The sequence below is a fragment of the Leuciscus leuciscus genome, assembly GCF_965113295.1.
Source record: "Leuciscus leuciscus genome assembly, chromosome: 1".
NCBI lineage: Eukaryota > Metazoa > Chordata > Actinopteri > Cypriniformes > Leuciscidae > Leuciscus > Leuciscus leuciscus.
The window spans coordinates 62,374,389-62,397,261 of NC_138725.1; the positions used below are offsets into that span (position 1 = coordinate 62,374,389).

General features: G+C 36.8%; 1 protein-coding gene across 2 annotated transcripts; it reads left to right on the forward strand.

Annotated features, from left to right (window-relative positions):
- Window positions 1-1,934: 1,934 nt before the first annotated feature.
- tom1 (target of myb1 membrane trafficking protein) lies at window positions 1,935-22,656 on the forward strand. Of its 2 annotated transcripts, XM_082162228.1 has the most exons (16): window positions 1,935-2,205; window positions 3,821-3,905; window positions 4,495-4,573; window positions 4,692-4,841; window positions 8,135-8,269; window positions 8,446-8,550; window positions 10,339-10,455; window positions 10,581-10,714; window positions 12,094-12,133; window positions 12,217-12,340; window positions 12,436-12,487; window positions 17,087-17,153; window positions 17,358-17,426; window positions 17,897-17,956; window positions 21,056-21,086; window positions 21,841-22,656. In XM_082162228.1, exons 1-16 carry the CDS (start codon window positions 2,154-2,156, stop codon window positions 21,933-21,935), a joined length of 1,395 nt encoding a protein of 464 aa, XP_082018354.1. In that variant the 5' UTR covers window positions 1,935-2,153; the 3' UTR covers window positions 21,936-22,656. The 2 variants fall into 2 exon arrangements, with proteins under 2 accessions (XP_082018354.1, XP_082018355.1); XM_082162229.1 differs by lacking the exon at window positions 17,358-17,426.
- The last annotated feature ends 217 nt before the right edge of the window (window positions 22,657-22,873 follow it).

Genomic DNA, 22,873 nt, shown 5'->3' on the forward strand with positions numbered 1-22,873 from the left:
TATGCAATATGCAGTATTTATAGGTGCACAATACGTGAATTGTTTTGTATGCATTGAATATCTGGATGACAACATATTCAAAGAGCTTAAATCATGGAATACTGCATCCCACAATGCAATGCCTGACGTGCACATCTTTCCATTTCTAGTGTGATCAGTGCGTAATATCAGTGCCAGTTTTCATTTTTAATTATTTAATTACATTAAAACAATACAAAACTGAGTTAAAATCCAATTTAAAAGGATAAATCACCCAGAAATGACAATTCTGTCATCATTTTCTTCTGTTCAACATATAAAGATATTTGATAACCAAACAGTATTATCTTCTTTTATGTTCAGAATAAGAAAGAAATTCATATAGGTTTGCAATAACTTAAAGGGATAGTTCACTTTGAAATAAATTTTTGGTATGTTTTAGCTTACCTCAAGGGCATCCAAGATGTAGGTGTCTTTTTTAAATTTTGATATTTTTAGGTCAAACCGTTCTTGTCTGTCAGTCATATAATGCAGGTCTATGGTCACCACCTCAAAGAGCAAGCACAGAGTCCAAATTAAAACAATTCCCCATCGTCCAAATTAAACAATTCCCCATCGTAAGTACACATTGATGGCCTAAGACACGAAACGAGCGGTTTGTATGAGAAAACGAACAGTATTTATATCGTTTTTACCTCTTATACACAGCCATGTCCAAGTGATCTGATCTGACGTGTGCGCAGACTGGTGCATAGATATATACACTAGATGTCGCCTTAAAGACATTCGTTCCAATGAACTGCCGTAGACAAGGCGACATCTAGTGTGTATATATCTATGCACCAGTCTGCGTACACGTCAGATCAGATCACTTCGACATGGCTGTGTATAAAGCCTGGAACACACCAAGCCGACGCAGACGAACTAGCGCTGATGAAAGCCGACTGTGTTGTCGCCTCGCGTCGGGGTAAAAAGCTGCACTTGAACACACCGAGAGAACTACAGCCGACTGTCAGCTAGAATGCGCGTTCTGCGCCTGCGTGTAAATGAGACAGCTGTCTATTTCTGCAGATATATTCGTCTATATTCGTCATTCAAAAAGGGAAACCGGCGCTGCCGGCTGCAGTTACACAAACCGTGAACAAAGCAGTGCGTGCTTACCGTTTTGAATATCAATCCTGCTAAACACTGTCTTTATTCCACTCCTCTCGTGTTAATATTGAAATATTCGCCAAGGAACACTCAGATAAGATGACATATCATTAGAACAGCCTTCTATCTGTACCGTTTTGACTTTGCTCGCTATTTTGCTATTATTCTCGTGCACTGACTCGGTCACTAAGCTGAACAGCCAATCAGAGTTCCCTCTTTCACCGACGGCCCGACGCCGATTCAACATGTCGAATCGGCCGTTACAAAGCCGACGAGGACCAATTTCAGCCGACGGTGCGGAACACACTGAGAAGATTTAGTCGGCCGACGCACGGAAACCGTCGGCTTGGTGTGTTCCAGGCTTAAGAGGTAAAAACGATATAAATACTGTTCGTTTTCTCACACAAACCGCTCGTTTCGAGTCTTAGGCCATCAATGTGTACTTACGATGGGGAATTGTTTAATTTGGACAACGGGGAATTGTTTTAATTTGGACTCAGTGCATGCTCTTTGAGACAGTGACCATAGACCTGCATTATATGACTGACAGACAATAACGGTTTGACCTAAAAATATCAAAATTGAAACTACTGCGGAAAAAAAGACACCTACATCTTGGATGCCCTTGAGGTAAGCTAAAACATACCAAAAATTCATTTCAAAGTGAACTATCCCTTTAAATGATGACTAAACAAATGAAATTATAAAATTTATTTTTGGGTGAACTGTCCCTTTAAGAAAGATAAGAACGTGCCTACTTGGACTAAACCATAGGGACTAAACATGCAGAATGATGCTTGCTGTAATCTGTTTAAGACGGTTTAAAACGTTTATTGTTGCATAGCGCAGTCTGTTTCGCATCCAAATGAAAAGATTACGCAGAATACAGTAAACACCTGGGAGAGCCCGTATTCTCATAGTGCTACTGTCACTTTAAGAGATGATGTAATCGGTTAAGTTTGTTTAGCTCTCCAGCTGGTCAGCCCGAAGCCGAAACACTGAGCAGCAGAGACACTCGGAGGATGGAGTTTTTCATAGGAAACCCTTTTTCTTCACCCGTGGGTCAACTTATAGGTGAGTAACACGCTGGATGAGGTCGCAAATAACTCGCAGTATGTTTAAGCGGGCGTCAGTTTAGCACAGATCAGCAAGTGCACTTTAACTTGATGTATGGAATACGACTGCTTGATGTTTAGCCTACATCACATTCACATCACATATATCTGTATATTCGCTTCTGGTTTCCTCGCAAGACACACATGAACAGAACACGTATACATCGTTTAATTACGGATGACAGCAAATGATACGATTAAACTAAGATTGACACCTCGTTCGTGCGAACCAGAATCGGAGGCGCCCCATCAACGCGTTCGTGATTGGCGGAGCTGCGTGTCAATCAAACGCCATCTGCCAATAGGGACGAGGAGGTTTGTTGGAAGTTGCTTGCACGTCTCAGTGCATCCTAATAACGTTTTGACCCATTTCTTTGTGGCTCTTGTTTAGAAAAGAACTATTTACATCTGAGAATTAAAACGGTTATGTAACCTAGTCCAGATGTTAATGCTATTTTCGCAAGAAATACAATAATAGGTCTAGTTTTCATTCATTTTAAGGGGTGGCCTCTTGTTCTGCTGTGCACTTGATTGTGTCTTTGCAGCCACTAGTCTCATCTCAGCACAGAGCAATTAGTTGGGGAGGAACTGTATGTTCTAGCCAAACGCCATAATTATGTATTAGCAGCAAAATTGTCTTTGCAATGTTCTGCTCATCCTTCGAATTGTCAGATTGTCTGTAATGGAAGTTGCGATAATCTTTTCTTCCCTATTGTGATGTACATCCGAGTGAAACGTCTTCTCAAACAAGAAAAAAATGTAGTACTTGATAGTTACAAGAGGGAGGCAAAGTTATTTTGATTAAAGATTATGAGGGCTCATGAATTTAAATATGATAAACCATATGCATGGATAAATCATTTATAATAAATACTGCAATATTCCAGAAAAAAAGAATTGTCAATTTTGATTTCATGGTGACTTTAAGGATGAATAGTCACCTTATGTAATGTAACTTGCCCTTTCAAACTGTTGAAAAGCCTGTTTTCCCTGCCCAGGTGCCCAGGTGTGGAACCTGAAGCATTGTAAACAATGCGACAAGTCATGTTAAACTAGCTTGTTCGTTACTTAACTAACTAGTTAGCTAGTTAAAATGTCCAGTTCAGCATATGGGTGGGATTTCACTAATCCAGAATGAGTGGAGCGTAAATATGAGACCTCTTTGTAAAGTTAGTCTGGGCTCTTCATGAAAATAAGCAGCTATTATGTCAACACAAGTTCAGTGCTTGTAACTTTGATAGTGTTGCTGTGAATCATAAAGCGCTCGGCTGATGAGTAAGATAACAGTAATGTCCTGGTGTAATAGCAGGGCATTCCGCAGACAGACAGTTCAGTGATTTTATCATAAAGTGTATTTTGTGCTGTGGATTCTGTTGATAAAGAACAGTACTAGTTAGCTTGCAAACATCTACATAATTGCTTTGAGTTCATCTGCATTTTGTTCAGTTATGCTTTTAGTATGAGATCAAAGAATGCATGTAATAGCTATTATTTTAAACTACAGCATGTTGTATCCAGTTATTTTAGGGTGAACCCTTTATGATTGTTTGACTGTTTCTTGGTCTCTTTCTCAGAACATGCCACCAGTTCTTCTCTCCCGTCAGAGGACTGGGGCCTCAACATGGAGATCTGTGACATTGTCAATGAAACAGATGAAGGGTGTGTATGTTGTCAGAGACGACAGATTTCTGTTTAATGTAGTCATGACAATGGATTTTTTCTTAAAAGTCTTTCCCAAATGTATTTGGACACCTAAACTACACTTAAAACATCTGAATGTCGTATTAGACCAAGGATGCCAAAAATTATTGTCCGAGATTTTCAGGTTGACATTTAAAAAATTGAACAACACATGCACATATTCACGGTTCTGTGATGTCGGTTAATGCTAATTTTATGCAGGTATAAAATATTTCATTTAATTAAAGAAAAAAAATTAAATATTTCATTAAAGTGTTTTATTTTGATTGAACTAGCTGCATACTGTACTCTGATCCATTACAAATCAGTGGATATATCAACAAGTCACAATAACAAGCTAATGTTTCACAACCACAAATACCGTTTGTCTTTATTTTGAGCTGTATAGCTATTGTTTTAACATTTAAAACCTCTCCTTTTGCTTAAGCTGTCATTATTTGCATAAAATAATAATGTCCAAATCTGAATAGTTCATTCAACTTTGAGTTTCTAGATTGTATAACATACATTGTTTCACATCATTTTTGTTATGCTGCTCTGTTTGCAGACCTAAAGATGCAGTCAGGGCAATAAAGAAGAGAATTCTGGGTAATAGGAATTTCAAAGAGGTCATGCTGGCTTTGAGTGTAAGTGTCAAACATATTGTCAATACCATCAAAGGCTCTTCCTCATGTTTACACATTAATAATTCACATTACGTTTTGAATTGTGCATTCTTCAGTATCCGCTTTGGTTTTGCTGCAGGTGTTGGAGGCCTGTGTGAAGAACTGCGGGCACAAGTTCCACATCTACGTGTCCACCAGAGACTTTGTGGAGAACGTTTTGGTCCAAACGATCCTGCCTAAAAACAACGCACCAGTGACTCTTCAGGACAGAGTCTTGAGCATGATACAGGTGCAAATAAACCCTTTGTCAACTCAGCTAGTGCTTAGAGTAAATAGTGTCACATGATCCTTCAGAAACCATTCTAATATGCTAATTTGCTGCTCACGAATTCTTTTATCAATAGAAAGTAAAAAAAAAAGATATATACAAAGTTCTGTCATGAAAATGGCGCAGGCTGACTTTAACTCAATCTGCTTGCAATCACATCATTCTCCATAGGGCACAGCTGATTGGTTCTTGCTGTATCAGTAGCCAATGAGCTCGCTGCTCAACATTCAAATTACTTGGTTAGCATTTGCTGTAGCAGTTGCAGTGCGCCTTCAGAAACCCTCCACCTTCCCCAGCTCCACCTGTATAGATCTGCCACAGGTAATTCATACATGTTATATTGTACAGCAGCAGCATGTCTAATGTCTGTTAAAGACTGTGTGATTTCGGCAGTCCTATAGACCTTATGTAGCCCCGCCCCTTTTCAGCGCTGCGCTCGTTGTCTTTTGACTTCCGGTCTGTATTTTCACAGCGATTTTGCGTATTTATGAATGAACGGCTCGTTTTAAAATCTTCCCGGTCTACTGACATTTGTTAAGACATCTGCTTTAAACATTACAATCCTCATGATAACTTTCGTTAACTTTACATTAAGTAAATCCACTTCAAAAGCTAATTACTCCTGGACAGCAATGCCATAGAAATATACAGAGCGACCGCAAAAACGGAAGTTCAAAGACAATATTCTAAAGATGGTGGCGCCCTCGTTTCTCTGGCGCATAAGGTCTACAAGATCATTAGAAATCACACTGTATGACATGGATCTAATAAACGACATGTATGTAGACTGTACAGTAGCACCTCACTGCAGTACACGAGATCCAGGGGGCGGAGTTGGATCCAGATTTGAGGGGTGGGGATTGGTAGGTTTAGCGGTGGGTTTAGGGATCAGGGGGTGGAGATGGGTAGGTTTAGGGGTGGGTTTAGGGATCAGGGGGTGGAGATGGGTAGGTTTAGGGGTGGGTTTAGGGATCAGGGGGTGGAGATTGATAGGTTTAGGGGTGGGTTTAGGGATCAGGGGGTGGAGATGGGTAGGTTTAGGGGTGGGTTTAGGGATCAGGGGGTGGAGATTGATAGGTTTAGGGGTGGGTTTAGGGATCAGGGGGTGGAGATGGGTAGGTTTAGGGGTGGGTTTAGGGATCAGGGGGTGGAGATTGATAGGTTTAGGGGTGGGTTTAGGGATCAGGGGGTGGAGATGGGTAGGTTTAGGGGTGGGTTTAGGGATCAGGGGGTGGAGATTGATAGGTTTAGGGGTGGGTTTAGGGATCAGGGGGTGGAGATGGGTAGGTTTAGGTATATGTAAGGTGGGAGGAGTTGGATCTGGATCCAACTCCTTCCCCTGGATTTCATGTTCTGCAGTGAGGACTGTATGATGATGATACCTATTGAATCATAGGCTATGACGCAAGTTAGTATAGATAGGGTGACCATATGTCCTCTTTTTCCCGGACATGTCCTCTTTTTGGACCTAAAAAAATGCGTCCGGCCGGGATTTCTAGATTGCCCAAAATGTCTCGGGATTCGGCTTTTGCTTTCTACAGTCGCCATTCATTGTGTGCGTTTTTGCATTGCTTTAGGTCCCGCCTTCTCGCACGCCACCATTGGTCGGTCGGTCATGTACGTAACGCAAACATTGGTCAAACAAACTGCATCTCAATCATTACCCTCAGCACCACAGCAACAGCCAAGAGACAGAGCAGCGCTTGCTTATCAACAGTGGCACATGGCTCCTGAACAGCATAAAAAAAGCCCAAATGTAAATTCACAGATGATTTACAGAGAAAATTCCAGTGTTTTCGTCTCGGTCGGGAGAATGCAAGCAGAATGCATGACCTGCAAAGCTGGCACGAACGTGTCAGTGTCAAATAAAGGTGCTAGTGACCTAGAAGCCTACAAAATGAAAGTATACAATAGAACATCAGGAGGACTGAAATGATTTTTGACTGAAATACTGTTTGTTTTATAGCAACTGATTTAGAATTTTATTTTAACCTATGGCCATGAAAAGAAACGGTATCGTCATGTAAAAGGTGTTAAAAGCTGAACTATGATTTTTTTTGTCACAAGACCGTAACAACGACAACGTAGAACCACCGTTTAGGAGCCACGACCTCAGAAATCGCCACAATTGGTCATCTTTTGTCTACGATTCAGCCCAAAATCGTACATTGTGTATCGGGCATTACTTGCTCACAGCAAAGTGTCTGTGTATGTATTGGTAGTAGCAAGTCCCGTACTTGCTCTGCAGCAGAAGTCAAGTCAAGTCAAGTCAAGTTTATTTGTATAGCGCTTTTCACAATACAGATTGTATCAAAGCAGCTTCACAGTATTAAATTAAAATAATACAACAAGGTTTGTTTCAAGTGGAATTTATTGATTGATAAAATTAAATTAAATATCCCCAAAATATCCCCAACTGAGCAAGCCAAAGGCAACAGTGGCAAGGAACCGAAAAACTCCATCAAGTGACCTAATGGTGTCCTAAAACTCCATCAGGTGACCTAATGGAGAAAAAAAACCTTGGGAGAACCCAGGCTCAGTCGGGGGCCAGTTCTCCTCTGGCATTTATGAGCTAGAGGCCGGATTGTAGTTTGAACTGTAAGATAAAAATTTTTATATGAATGCCTGGCTGAAGAGATGTGACTTTAATCTAGTTTTAAACTGGGAGAGCGAGTCTGAGCAACGAACAGTATCAAGAAGACTATTCCAGAGTTTTGGAGCCAAATGTGAAAATGCTCTCCCTCCTTTGGTGGTTCTGGATATCCTAGGTATGACCAAAAGCCTTGAATTTAGTGATCTTAAAGAGCGCGATGGATTATAGGGCGATAGAAGATCCGTTAAATAGACTGGAGCTAAGCCGTTTAGGGCTTTATAAGTCAGTAGCAATACCTTGTGGCCATGAAGCAATAACCAACAGCAGCGGCATCTATTCCAAAAACCAAACATAATCCATTACCATGCCAAACACTTGTTTTCATGACAGAACAGCATTTATTTGCAACATCATTATTTTGAAACATTACAAATGTCTTTACGGTCACTTTTGATCAATTTAACGCATCCTTGAATAAAAGTATTAATTTCTTTCAAAGAAAACTCTTCCACTGGCATTGAAAGGTTTGGCTCAGTATGTGGCTCTGTGTCTGTGTGCTGCAGTGTGAAGTATTCAGACAGAGGTGTGTGTGTGTGTGTGTGTGTGTGTGTGTGTGTGTGTGTGTGTGTGTGTGTCTGTGTGTGTCTTTCTCTCTCACTAGGCGTGGTCCGATGCCTTCCGCAGCTCTCCAGATTTGACTGGTGTTGTAACAGTGTATGAGGATCTCAGGAGAAAAGGCCTGGAGTTTCCCATGACTGAACTGAATGGGTATTCCCCTATTCACACTCCCAACAGGGTATAACTGCTGCATTTTCAAATACTTGTTAAAGCAAGTGTATATTTGATCATTTTAGAATGTATAAAACAAATTTGGAATGCAAAACTGTTAAAAAAAAGCTGCACACAGCAGATCCTCACTAGAGTGTTAGCATGCACTGCTTTTGCTTATTAATTCATGCTTGATGCCAACAGACTGTTGAGTCCGTGCCTTCGGTAACAGCGCGTACAGAAAGTCACTTCGTCAAATCCTCACAGCCACAGAATACAGAGACGCCCGCCACGCTGTCACCTCAACAGGTAACACACACACATAGCAAAGCTAACTAGCATGTCACACTTAAAGGAATAGTTCACTTCAAAATGAAAATGTTCATAATTTACTCACTCTCAAGTTGTTTCAAACATGTTTTAAGTTCTCTCTTCTGTTGAACACAAAGGAAGATATTTTGAAGAATGTCGTAACCAAACAGTTGATGGACCCCATTGACTTCCATAGTAGGAAAAAAAATACTACGGGTCCATCAACTGTTGGTTACAGACATTTTTCAAAATATCTTCTTTTGTGTTCAGCAGAAAAAAGAAATTCATACAGGTTTGAAACAACTTGAGAGTGAGTAAATGATGACAGAATTTTCATTTTGAAGTGAACTAATCCTTTACAATAAAGGGTGGGTGTGGCAGAAAAAACTGTATATCTTCCTCAGTATTTTTGTCCTGTTTTCCAATACAAATATCTAAACATCTTTGATACATTTACTTGAGATGCAAATGTAAAATTAAGTCTTGAAAAGTTGAACAAAATGGAGTGAGTTGATGCAAATATCAGTCAATGAGTTATGAAACTTCCTTTTGAATTAAGTAGATTTTTCTGAGCCCATTGTCAGATATTTGTTCTTGTTTTAAGCATAAACTCAATTTATTAAATGCATCTTGATTTAAGAATCTTTTGACAATTGTATTGAGGAAGAACATCACTTTTGTGCAGTGTGTGATCAGAAGGTACAGTAAAAGTTATGTGCATATTCTATTGGTTGAGAGTATAATATTTTGTTGTATTTTCAAACTCTAAAGTTTTGCTAACACAACTCATTATTTTTCTCCCTAGACATTCACACTTAGAGAACATATTGACGTATTGAGTTCTCTTCAATATATTTCTTACATTTCCTTTACTTGCTCTTAACATTTTCTTGAAAAAGTTTTAAATTTACCTTCGTAAAACCTGCAGAAACCCTGATTTTAGAAATGAACAAATTGTTATGGATGGTCTGAACTGACTAAACAGACTACAAACTTAACCAGCCAGAGGGCCTCATATTAGGTTTAAATAAATACTTTGTTTAATGTTGATATTATTTAATAATTTATATATACATAGTAATTTGCATATTACATGGTGTGATGGTCAATGCAAAAATAACCTCCAACCAGGTTATTTAGATGGATTTTATTTATTTATTTACCATGCTACACAACATGTTTATATATATATATATATATATATATATATACATGTTAATGCTTTGGCAACATTGTGATACACAGTCATGCTCAAATTTATTTATTTATTTATTTATTACATTTATTTGAAATGTGTGTGTGTATGTATATATATATATATATATATATATGTATATGTGTGTATATATATATATATATATATATATATATATATATATATATATATATATATATATATATATATATATATATATATATATATATCTGTTATGCACTCTTATGATTATGAATTCTGTGACTGACCAATGAAGAATTATGGTGGCTAAATATTAAATTAAGATTCATTTGTTGCCATTAATTAATGTATTAAATATCATGAAGTAACTTTTTAGCATTTATCAAACTGGGTTCATGTTAATTTATAAATAAATATACTATTGCTCATTGTAATTCTTGTTTGTTCTAACTAATGTTCATTTATACAACTTGAAATGTTAAAAATCTATTAGTATACGGTATGTAGAAATGAACGTCAACCAAGATAAGTATGTGAATGCTGTAAAATTGTTGTTTTTATTACTATAATATTGAATATTGCTGGTTTCAAGTGTGTTTGTGTTTCAGATGAAGACACTGAAGGCTGAACTGGAGGTGGTGCGTAATAACATATCTGTGATGTCAGACATGATGAGTCAGATGGAGCCTGGAAGTCTCGAGCCGACGGACACAGAGCTACTACAGGTTGGAATCAGACACGGACACAAACACACACACCCTTTACTTTCTCCTGCATGTACACACTCATCCTGCAGTGTATAAATGTGAAGGGCTGTTGCTGTTTCTCTACTCTCTCTGGCGGTCAGTAGCAGCTGTACTCCATGAGCAAGGACATGCAGGGCCGGATGGTGGAGCTCATACCCCGACTGACCGAGGAGAAGCTCATAGAGCAGTTACTCACTGCCAATGATGACATTAACACCACGTTTGCACAATATCACAGGTTAGAGGCATGATGTTTGAGAATGTTCCGTGAATATTTAATGTGTAAACTTTCATCTCATGCACATGGAGACCTGCAAGGTTTAAAAAAATAAGTGGTGAATAAGTATCTGACTGATGATAGATGGTCCAAACGGTCCTTTTAAAAGGTCTTTCTTTATTATATTAAAAATAGTTAAAATACACATCAATTGTTTAGGTTAACAATTCCATCATGAAGTAAAAAAAAATTTCTTTGCATGTCTGACAGAATCTCACACACTATAAACACAAATTGCATACTACTTTATCTTAGTTAGAAATAGTACGAATAGTATGCTATATCTAACCAAAATGTGTGTGCACATCCCCTATTACCAAGACATTTGACCTCCTGACCTCAGGCACTGTTTATCTGCCAGTGTACTGCCACCCAGTGGACATTGAATACATTGCATGAAAAAATGGCAACACTTTACAATATGGTCTCATTTGTTAGCATTAGCTAATGCATTGACTAACAGTGAACAGTATATTATTACAGCATTCATTAGCCTTTGTTAATGTTAGATAATACAAATGTTCACGTTTAACTTTTGATCTTAGATTGTATTAGTAATTAGAGTAATATTAATAAATGCTGCAGAAGTATTGTTAATTTTTAGTTCATTTTCACTAATGTAGTTAACTAATGAAACCTTATTGTGAAGTGTAAACCATTAAAACTATTAAAAGCTTTTTTGTTCATTGAAATAAATCTGATCAAATAAAATAGAAATGTTAGATGGAAAAAAAGTTGACTCGGCAACTAACTGAAATAAGTTTAATAAGTTGAAGCACTAAAAATACTAACTAGAGATGAATAAAAACTGTTATAAAAATAAATTAAACCTAAATAGTAATATAAAAAAAATATTTTAAAAAATGACAAAAGCACATAACAAAATTCAATAAATAAATAAATTGAGACCTGAAAACATACAATGAAAGTTCATTCAGATTAATGTTCCTGAAATGTTCCAATTTTCCTAGATGATCCTAATTAATATTGGAAATTATGGGAATTATGAAATGTCATATATATATTTAGAATGACAGGGTTCCCACAATCATGGAAAACGTAGGCCTATCAGAGAATATTATTTTTTTAAGTATTTATCAGAATTTTTTAACAAAAATTAAAAGAATGAATTATTAAAATCCTCAACATAGAGTTGATTTATAGTATTCTGTAAATATATTACTAATCCTTTTTTTAAAAATGTAAAAATCCTGTTTAAAAATCCTTGTAAACTAAAGCATGATCGACTGTGGAACTCATGAAAATTCATTCGCTATTCACAATTTAATAACTTTTCAACTTAATCTCATCAGTGTTACCCAACTTCTTATTTTTTTCAGATTTGAAAGACATCTCAACCGACAGAGCAGTGCACAGTCTGTAAGAATTTATAAATGTAATATTAAATATTGCTGGTTTCCTCTATAGATAGATTCCTTACTTGATTTATTGTTATATTTCAGAATCCAGCTTATGCAAACCTCATTGACTTGGGTGCTCCCAACCAGTCAAAGGCAGCAAATGGTGCTCACAGTCCAGTCAGCCAATCAACAGTGACCACGCTATCCAATCAGATGGCAGGATTGAGTAAGTGCCAATTTTGTTTATATTTATATTTTGTTCACATTTTATTCTCAATCTTCAGTTAATAATGCATCATTTTGTTGCATGATTTGCTACAGGCACAAAAGCAGATGCGCCAAAACTAAATAAAAGCAGCTCATTACAAAAAAGGTAAGAATTAAAGCAGTTTATATGTATAATTTAAGTCTCATTTTATAAAACAGCATTACAAACTAGAGCTGTGAGCAAATGTTTGTGAAGTTTTTAGGAAGTGAAGTTATTGGCAATAAAGTGAACTTGATTGTTTAAATTGATTGCCCATATTATGCTATTTTAAAAGTTCCTAACTTTGTTTTGGAGGTCTCCTACAATAGATTTACATTTATCCAAGGTCAAAAAACACTTTAATTTTCTCATAATATACATTGCAGCATCACCTCTTTTCTCACAATGTCTGAAACGATTGGATAAAGGATTCAATCTCTCTCTAAATCCCTCCTCTCTGAGAGTTACTCTGCTCTGATTGGTCAGATCTGTCTGTTGTGATTGGTCTACTCTGCTCTGATTGGTCAGACGGCCCAGTCTGTTGTGGTTTGGTCTATCGCTTACAGCGCATGTCGGACCAAATGGCCATTACCATATTTTAATTTCATCTCTGGAGGCTTCCTCAGCACTGGATACACAGTGATTATACTATATTATAGTGGGATTATTATACTAAAGTAGGATTATACTATAAAACTATAGTTTTAAAAAGGATTTTTTTTTTATATATTTGTAATATATTGATATTGAAGGGGTTATTTTTATTCATGTTTTGTATAATTATGATTATTGATTGTCATGTAGTGTGTTGTCGAGAGGCTTGAGAGAAGCTTAGGAAGGCTCAGTACAAAGGAGTGGTTTTCAAAATGCCAGTTGTGGTTTAAATGTGCAGTCCACAAAGTACAAAAAAAGTAACCCAACAAAAAAAACCTTAAAGGTATAGTGGAGGATCTTTCCAAATTTTAAATAAGACCCGCCCTCTCCACTTTTTGAAAAGTTTGATTGATTCACCAGAATGATTGACAATTAGGAGGACCAATAGTTTAGACTACCCAATAGTTTAAACTTGCCTTGCCTTGCCTTGCCTTACCCACCAGGAAGTAAAACATCCTCCGCTATACCTTTAATGCAACAGATACTGGTGCTAAAAACAAAAGAAAAAATGCTGTGAGCAGCAAAACTGGCACTAAACAATGCCTAGTGGCACATCCACAACATATCGGTATGTCTGACCTCAGACAGGTTCAAACGTTTGAACATTCAACAGGTTTTATCGTAGTTTTTGTCCAACTCCATTGACTTGTATTGGATGAAAAACTACGATAAAACCTGTTGGAAAGCATCTTTTGCAGCGATTTTTGTGTGAGCATATCAGTGAACACCCCTGACCACTCGGTGAGTTTCACGTCTTTGTAAACGAAAGTTTAATGCGTTTTAGGAAGGATTGTTCCAGTGCACCACCTATGCAACCATTGTGGAGGTGGGGGGGGGGGTGCTACCACAGAAACCGAAAATTCTCGGGCCAGCAGCATTTGTCCAAATTTCAATCTTAACCATTGTATTTCATCAGAAACGATCTGAAAACAGGGCTTTAAGTGTAAAATACCGAACTTGTCCTTTAAATATACAGGTTTCCCGCCAAACACTAGTGGGACAAACCATTGTCACGGGGTGGAACCTTTCCCCGTGACACTCAACACTCAATTACACAGCAAAACATTGGCGCCTAAATAATCAAGAACTCATTTGTGACATGCAATAATCATAATACAAACATGCATAACATACACACACACATTCAAACATTTAACACCTCATTGCACTTATGTCTCTTTCCCTCTTAACAAAATGGTACTTTCTGGCTAGCACTAGGCTGGCACTCTAGTGATGATGTCATTAACCTAGTTCATCATCATTGGTCCTATGTGTTTTTTTGTTTTTTTTTGTCTTTTTAGTTATTCACTGTACAGCACTTTGGTCAGTTTTATGCTGTGTGTAAATGTGCTTTATAAATTAAATTTACTTACTCACTTACTTGCTAGATTTTTATTAGAAATAAAGTATATGTTTGTAAAATAGCCTGGAAATAATATGAGCAAAACCAGGAAACATTAGCCAAGTTGTATATCCTTGTTTGACACATAAAAATTAGTCCAGGCGTTTTAAGCCAAAATGGGGGTCAACCGTGAACAAATTGTGTTTTTGTGAACCGTTCAGCCTGTCGGGGTTGTTATTCGCTATAACAACCGCCTCGCCATACATTATCCCTTACTTAAGATATGGATATATGGATTATTGTAGGCATTACACTGCCATGTATGTAATTCAAGTCGATTAATCTCAAGACAGCTAACAAGTTATTTGCTGCTGCTAGCCGTGTTAGCTATCTAATGAAACTATTCGCTAATCCTAAACTTGACATCGTTTCACCAAAAATAGTCGTACAACAGCTCAACACACATCCAGATGTTCCCAATAAATTGTAGTTGATCACCAGGTATGTTTTATTAATGCATATTAATGAATAATCCATGTAGGAAAAACAAAAGGAAATTTTTCTTACCTGAGGGACAGTTGATAGTTGAGAGTTGACAGTTGAGTGGACCTTGAATTAATGACTGACTGAATCTCTGAATGTTTTAAAAACGCTGTACCCAATGTTTAGATCTGTTGTGGTATTTATGCAAATTAGCACATCTGTAATTAGATTATGCACCGTTTGTCCATGTTAACAAACAATTAAAAAAAACTTGTAATACATTTTTTGTTTGTCTTGATATAAGTAATCAACTCAGTAATTTTCATGGTGATATCTAAAGGTTAATTTTTTTTACCCTATTCATGTGAGAAAAAGAATGAATAGGCGTGAATAGGCTATATTTGGGTCTTTTTCGGAACTTTCCCCTAATGGGATTCTTCTGGGCTTTTTTTTTTCCTTACTCAGAACATATTGAGGATACAAAATCAGTTGAGTTTGATTCTATTGCAATTTGTTCACCCTTTTTTCCTAAAACGCCTGGACTAAATAGACTAGTGGGTAGTGTGTCACCATTAAAACGAAAGTGACTGTGAAAAGATGAATAATTGTAGCAAGAGTTTGAAGGTAAGCCAAAAAGAAAGGGAGGAAAGCACTTGTGAATATGAGCCAAAAAATTAAAGGGAGGAGAGAACACCTGTGAATGAGATCATTGGTTATGGACGGTATAAAAGTGGAAGCTGCGACCGGGATTGTTAGATGTTCTGCAGGAACCTCGGCTTTATTGTCTTGACCAATACGTTTTGGCATCTGAAACTCCCTGACTTGAGGGATTTTATTTTTTAATTTTTTAAAGAGAGAAGACTTTCGACGACATGATATGAAAGGTAATGATGGCGTCTGTATTACCGTATCAATTCCAGCACGAGTCCTCGTCCTTCGGAAATGTGTGCAAAGTGGATTTCCTTTCGCTGCGCTGCTCAGAAAACGGCATCTTTGGCATTTCGACAACACAAACCAAACTCTTCCAGGCCTCAGCTACAACATCAGTGTTTGCGGGTCGAAGTAGACGTTGTTCGCATGCAGCTAGGGCTCCTGGGTATCGTTTGAATTTGAACGATTCCGATTCCTATTTCGATTCTGCTTACCGATTCCGATTCTTATTGATTCCTAATTTAGATTCCAATAAGTCACAAAAAAACAACAACAAAAAAAACATCTTGGATCTCATTCACAGTTAGTCTTATTGCAAAACATTTAGCTGCTGGGAATTTTGTTACATTTAATTATAGCTGAATACCATGAACAAAAATCAACAGGCTAAAAGAACCCTTGCACAAGGAACGTTTGCCTGTGGTTTGAAAATACCAAAGAAAAACAACTAGCCTAACTAATATAAATCTAAAGTATTATTAAAGGCAATAAACACTCAGTCATTAAAAAAGAACAAATACAAAATCGCAAAACAAATTGATACAACTGAACGAAGATACGATTGAAATCGTATAAGATTTGTAGGTGTTCAGAAACTGTAATCAGATGTAAAATAACACTGCACTTAATAAATAAAATATACATTACAAATATAGTTACAAAAGTTATTCAGTCAAGAACGAGTTAATTTTCTCTGTGTCTTTTGTTGTTTGATTAGTTTTATTAAAGAGACGGCAGCTGCTGTCACTTTAAGAGTTGTCCAATATCATGCCTGAAGCACGTCTTGCGATTGAATGTTTTAAAATCACATTAAAATCACATTTTTATGTGAGCGTGCTTTGGATGTGTTAAAGAAAAGTCATATTGAAATGCTCACAATGGAATCTATAAGAGGAATCGAAATTTTAATTTTATAACAAGTATCCGATTCCTGACCTCAAGTATTCGATTCCCGGCCCTACATGCAGCCAGTGAAGACCATAGACTGGCATTATGCAAATTTGTTACAAACCTACGTAGGTTCATGCAGGAAGTCGAACGGTCGGTGAGAAAGTCGGTTCCAAATCGGTCCTTTCTTTTGGGGGACAATAACTTGATTGACATGCACTTTGATCTGTGTGACTTTGCAGACCTTTCACATTCACACACAGCTACATTACACACTACATGAAAGGTAAAATCCATAAAAGCATAATAGGGGGGCGCTTTAAATAAAGAGTGTGTTGTATGGAAAGTTTCTGTAGCTCATTTTGCATGATTTGAGGTATTGATTTTTGTTATGTCCAAAGCGATTTACTATTGTGATTTATTGATAGTCCAGAAAGCTGTGCAGCTCTCGAGGGACCGGCAGCCACACAAAGAGAGCGACACGACACTGGAGCGGTAAGTGTCTTTGAATTATTAAATCCTACAGAAAGGATATCATGTTTGAAATGGTGTTCAAATAGCACCTCTTTGTATTATGAGAGAGCAGCATTCATTAATGTATGTGAGAGCAGTCAAGGATGTTCCTGTGGTTGTTTTCACCTTTCATTGGATGCCACGATATGTGTCCATCACTTAAAACGGTTGTCTGTCTATGTTAAGGATGAAAGCCTAGACTCCACCTCCCTCGGCAGCTCACCTCAGTTTCACTGGATGCTTGAAAAGGGAATGGTGGGTCTGATTGGCTGATGAGACGGACAGTCAGTGCAGTGTGTGACGTGATGTTGGTTGAGCTTGTGTACCTGTTGCTCTGGGCTCGTTTTTTTTCTTTTTCTTTCGGCATGTCAAAGTTTTTTTTCTCCTTCGGTGAACGACAAGTGTCTGCTGTCTTGCTTTTGTGTCGCCTGCATGTTTTGAGCTTCATTATCTTTATTTGCTGAAGGTTCTGTGGGACTTTTTGGTGTTTAGTTGATTCTGTCCCTCATGCCTGGATCCTGACAGATACATTTATCCATACCTTTTATTTTTGGTGTTCCCATTTCAAACCAACTTATTTCCCATTCTCAGGACTGAAACATACCGATTTCTCTTTTATACTTTAGTAGTATAAAGCTTGTTTGAGATGGGTGTGGTTTGGAACTGATAGTTGTACTTTATTATGCTAAAGTGAATTAATTCATATTTTTTTCTTCTGCTGTCAGATCCCTGTCAATCAGAGTGAAGTGATGGATGACATTGAACAATGGCTTGACGTGGATGATGTGAGTGAAACGTTCCTCTTAGAATGGGAATTGAAAGATATATAACAGTTGTAATTCTAAGTCCAATTCCACTTAACAATTGTATGTTAAGAGAGAGAGAGAGAGAGAGGCTATATATGTATGTATGTATATACGTGTATATATGAGTATGTATATACACTACCGTTCAAAAGTTTAGGGTCAGTAAGATTTTTATTGTTTTTAAAAGTAGTATCTTCTGCTCACCAAGGCTGCATTTATTTGATTAAAAATACAAACAAAAACAGTAATATTGTGAAATATTATTCCAATTTAAAACAGCTGTTTTCTATGTGAATATACAGTAAAGTGTAATTTATTCCTGTGATCAAAGCTGCATTTTCAGCATCATTACTCCAGTCTTCAGTGTCACATGATCCTTCAGAAATCATACTGATATGATGAGTTGATGCTCAAGAAACATTTCTGATTATTATCAATGTTGAAAACAGTTATTTACATTTTTATTTCATGATGCTATGATGAATAGAAAGTTCAAAAGAACAGCATTTATCTGAAATCTAAAGCTTTTGTAACATTAAACACTATCGTTCAAATGTTTGGGGTCAGTAAGAATTTTAATTTTATTTTTGGGGGAAATAAATAAAATAAATCAATACTTTTATTCATCAAGGATGAGTTAAACTGATCAAAAGTTACAGTAAAGACATTTATAATGTTAGAAAATATTCTATTTTAAATAAATGCTGTTCTTTTGAACTTTCTATTCATCAAATAATCGTGAAAACAAATGTGTACACAACTGTTTTCAACATTGATAATAATAATGAATGTTTCTTGAGCATCAAATCATCATATTAGAATGACTTCTGAAGGATCATGTGACACTGAAGACTGGAGTAATGATGCTGAAAATTCAGCTTTGATCACAGGAATAAATTACCGTTTAAAATATATTAAAATAGAAAACAGTTATTTTAAATTGTCATAATATTTCACAATTTTACAGTGTTTTTTTTTTATAAAATAAATGCAGCCTTGGTGAGCAGAAGATACTTCTTTTAAAAACATAAAAAAAATCTTACTGACCCCACACTTTTGAACGGTAGTGTATTTATATATATGTATGTGTATATATATATACAGTCGTGCTCAGAATTAATCATACCCCTGGTAAATATGATAAAAAATGGCTGTAAAAAATAAATCTGCATCGTTTATTCTTTTGATCTTTCATTAAAAAAATTGGCAAAAATCTAACCTTTCATTGAAGTAAAAGAATTGAAAGTGGGGGGAAATCACATTATGAAATAAATGTTTTTCTCCAAAACACGTTGGCCATAATTTTTTATGAGTAAAATATCTCTGAAGTATATTCCCATTAATATTTACCTTTTTTAGCACATCAGGGTGACTAGGAACATGAAATTGTCTAGCTATGACTTCTTGATTCACAGGAGTTTAAATATGAGGAAACACAAAGGCCAGATTCCCTGAATCATCCATCATAATGAGTAAAACCAAAGAATATAGTTTTGATTTGCAGCAAAAGATTGTTGAGTGTCACAAAATAGAAAGTGGCTGTAAGACAATAGCTAAAGCATTGAAAATCCCCATTTTGACCATCAGGGCAATAATTAAGAAGTTCCAATAAACTAAAGATGTTACGAATATGCCAGGAATAGGACGTGTGTCTATATTGTCTTAATGGACGGTGAGGATGAAAGTTTGAGTGGCCAAAGACTCTCCAAGGATCACAGATGGAGAATTGCAGAGATTAGTTGAGTCTTTGGGGTCAGAAAGCCGATTTAAAAAAAAATCAAACAACCCCTACATCCCCACATGTTGTTTGGGAGGGTTTCAAGAAAAATGCTCCTCGCTCCTCCAAAAACAAACTCCAGCATATTCAGTGGTCAGACACGACTGGGACTTCAAACGGCACAGTGTTCTGTGGTCAGATGAAACTAAAAAAAATGAGCTTTTTGGCAGCAAACACACTAGATGGGTTTGTTGCACACAAGGATAAAAAGTACCCCATGTGTACAATTGAATATACCGCTGGATCTTTAATGTTGTGGGCCTATTTTTCTGCTGGAGGTCCTGGACTTCTTATTCAGATACATGGCATTGTGGATTCTATCAAATATCAACAGATAAAAAATCTAAACCTGACGCCTTCTGCTAGAAATCTTATAATGGGCCGTGGTTGGGTCTTCCATCAGGACAACGATCCAAAACAAACATCAAAATCAACACAAAAATGTGTTACGGAGCACAAAATGAAGCTTCTGCCATGACCGTCCCAGTTCCCTGACCTGATGAGTGGAGTGAACTGAAGAGAAGAAGCACCAACATGGATCTGGGAATCTGGAGGATCTGGAGAGATTCTGTATGGAGGAATGGTCTCTGATCTCTTGTCAGGTGTTCTCCAAACTCATCAGGCATTATAGGAGAAGACTCAGAGCTGTTATCTTGGCAAAAGGAGGTTGCAAGAAGGTATTTAATAAAAGGGTATGAATAATTGTGGCCAATGTGTTTTGGGAGAAAAAAAATTTTTTCATAATGTGATTTCCCCCCCACTTTCAATTCTTTTACTTCAATGAAATGTTAGGATTTTGCCAATTTTTTTAATGAAAAATCAAAAGGATAAACGATGCAGATTTATTTTTTACAGCCATTTTTGATCATATTTACCAGGGGTATGATTAATTCTGAGCACGACTGTATGTATATACTGTATGTGTGTGTGTGTATATGTAGTCATGTTTAAAAACAACATTTGAAATATCAAAATTATTTTATAAACTTACTGTTCAAAGGTTTGGAGTCAGTAAGATTTTTTTTATTTTGAAAGAAATTAATACTTTTATTTGGCAATATGCATTAAATTGATCAAAAATGACAGTAAAGACATTTATAATGTTACAAAAGATTTCTATTTCAAATAAATGCTGTTCTTTTGAATATGCTATTAATCAAAGACTTGAAGGAAAAAAAAAAGGTTTATAATTTAAAGATTTGTGAATGTCACGAAATATTGAAGAAATTGAAATCTTAAAACACTGATTATTGTTTACTGTATTGAAATCTGTATTTCATAAGTATATTTTTGTGTTGCAGGAAGACGACTCAGAGGGAGTGACTAGTGAAGGTACTCTTCTTTTTGAATGCTTATGAAATAATATGGCTAATATGATGATGCTTTCAGCTACAAATAAGACTAGTACTATTATTGAATCAATATCCCGTATACTATAAGCAGGACGTAATGCATTTTGCCACATTTAAATTAGCGCAAAATTAATGAATGTGTAAAAAAAATAAACATCAGTCCATCTGGGCCATATGCCAAGATTACATTTGCATGTTCGCTCATCTTTTCTTCTGCATGCTAGGTTATATCAGTGGCCAGCCTTTACTGTCCCCCCCCAACCCCCCCCAACCCCAACCCCAACCCCGCTCTGTCTTGTATGATCCAGTCTTCCTCTTGTCAGTTTCATTCTGTGTCATGTCTGACCTGCCGAATGTCCTTTAGTCACCTACACACCTACACATACTCGTGATCTTTACTTCCTATTTAACGGAAGTCTGTGGCATTGTTGTTTCTATTGCTTGTGGTTGTTTCTATTGCTCTGAACATCTTCTGCCCTCTTGTGAACTTTTGGTGGTAATCTGAAAACGCTTAGCTCTGTGATTCATCATTACCACACTTGCTGGTACTTTCCAAAACCCAGCATATAAGCTATTAGACTTCATAAATGCATTTCTTCATATTTCTTCAATTTCTGTCTATATATGGCATTCCTTATTGTCTCAAGTCCGGTTTAAATCTAGGCAAGCATCATTTCTTACAACAGACGTGTGAGAGAGATCATTTCAGTGACTCATCTCTTTCTCACCCTCAGAGTTCGATAAGTTTCTAGCGGAGAGAGCGAAAGCAGCTGAACGTCTTCCTTCAGTAAAAGCGTCGCCCCACGACCCCGGCCGTTCACAGCTGTAGCTCTGGATTGGATTCACATCTCTACATAAAACATTTGTATTTCAGTTAATAACCATGTGCTTACTTTTCGGTTTGTGTATAGTATTTTGGGTTTATTTCTAACCATGTCAGGAACCTAACTTTAGGCGCGGGTTATGTGGATGTTTCACATTACACTAATTTTGATTTTGCAGATGCCATCTTATGAAATGTTTTTTTTTTTATAACTAAACACTAATTTCTTCAGTACAGTCATTTCAGTTGTAGAGGTAAAAATCTTGGTGACATGAAGAACTTTATTAAAGATCTTGATCGTTGTGTGTATAGACAATGTATTATATTAGACTGTTTTAAAGGAAGTGGCTCTTACAGAGAAAAATGGAAGTTTGTAGGTTACGTTTCTTTCTTACAATAATTGTGGTTTCTGTCTGCAGGCTGCTCTATGTCTCTGGAGAAGGGGTGGCGAACGTCAGTTCTGGAGAGTTTTGCTCTAACCCTGATAAAACTCACATGCCTTTAGATTTCTGGTAACTTCAGACCTTGATGAGCTTGTTCAGGTGTGTTTGATTTGGGTTGAACAAAACTCTGCAGGACTGTGGCTCTCCAAGACCTACGTTCGCCACCCTTGCTCTAGTATGTGAGCTATTAGTGTTTGTAATCTATGTACAACATTAAACAGCTCATATTAGGGGTTATGTTCAAATATATTTAATAAAATTAAGGTTATTACAAGTCACCTTTATCTTTTTGTGTGTATAGTTATTTTGTTTAAACCTGAATAGTATTATTCTATTAGTGAAACAATGCAGTGATGATATTCTGTCTCTTCAGCATGTCTGATGAGTCTTCAGCGTTTTCACAGTACCCGCCGCCTGTGTATTTGTACGCAGTGCAGAATGACTCCACGTGTTTTGCAAACATAACCTGAGGCAAAGCCTGTTAGAAAAGATTTGCATGTG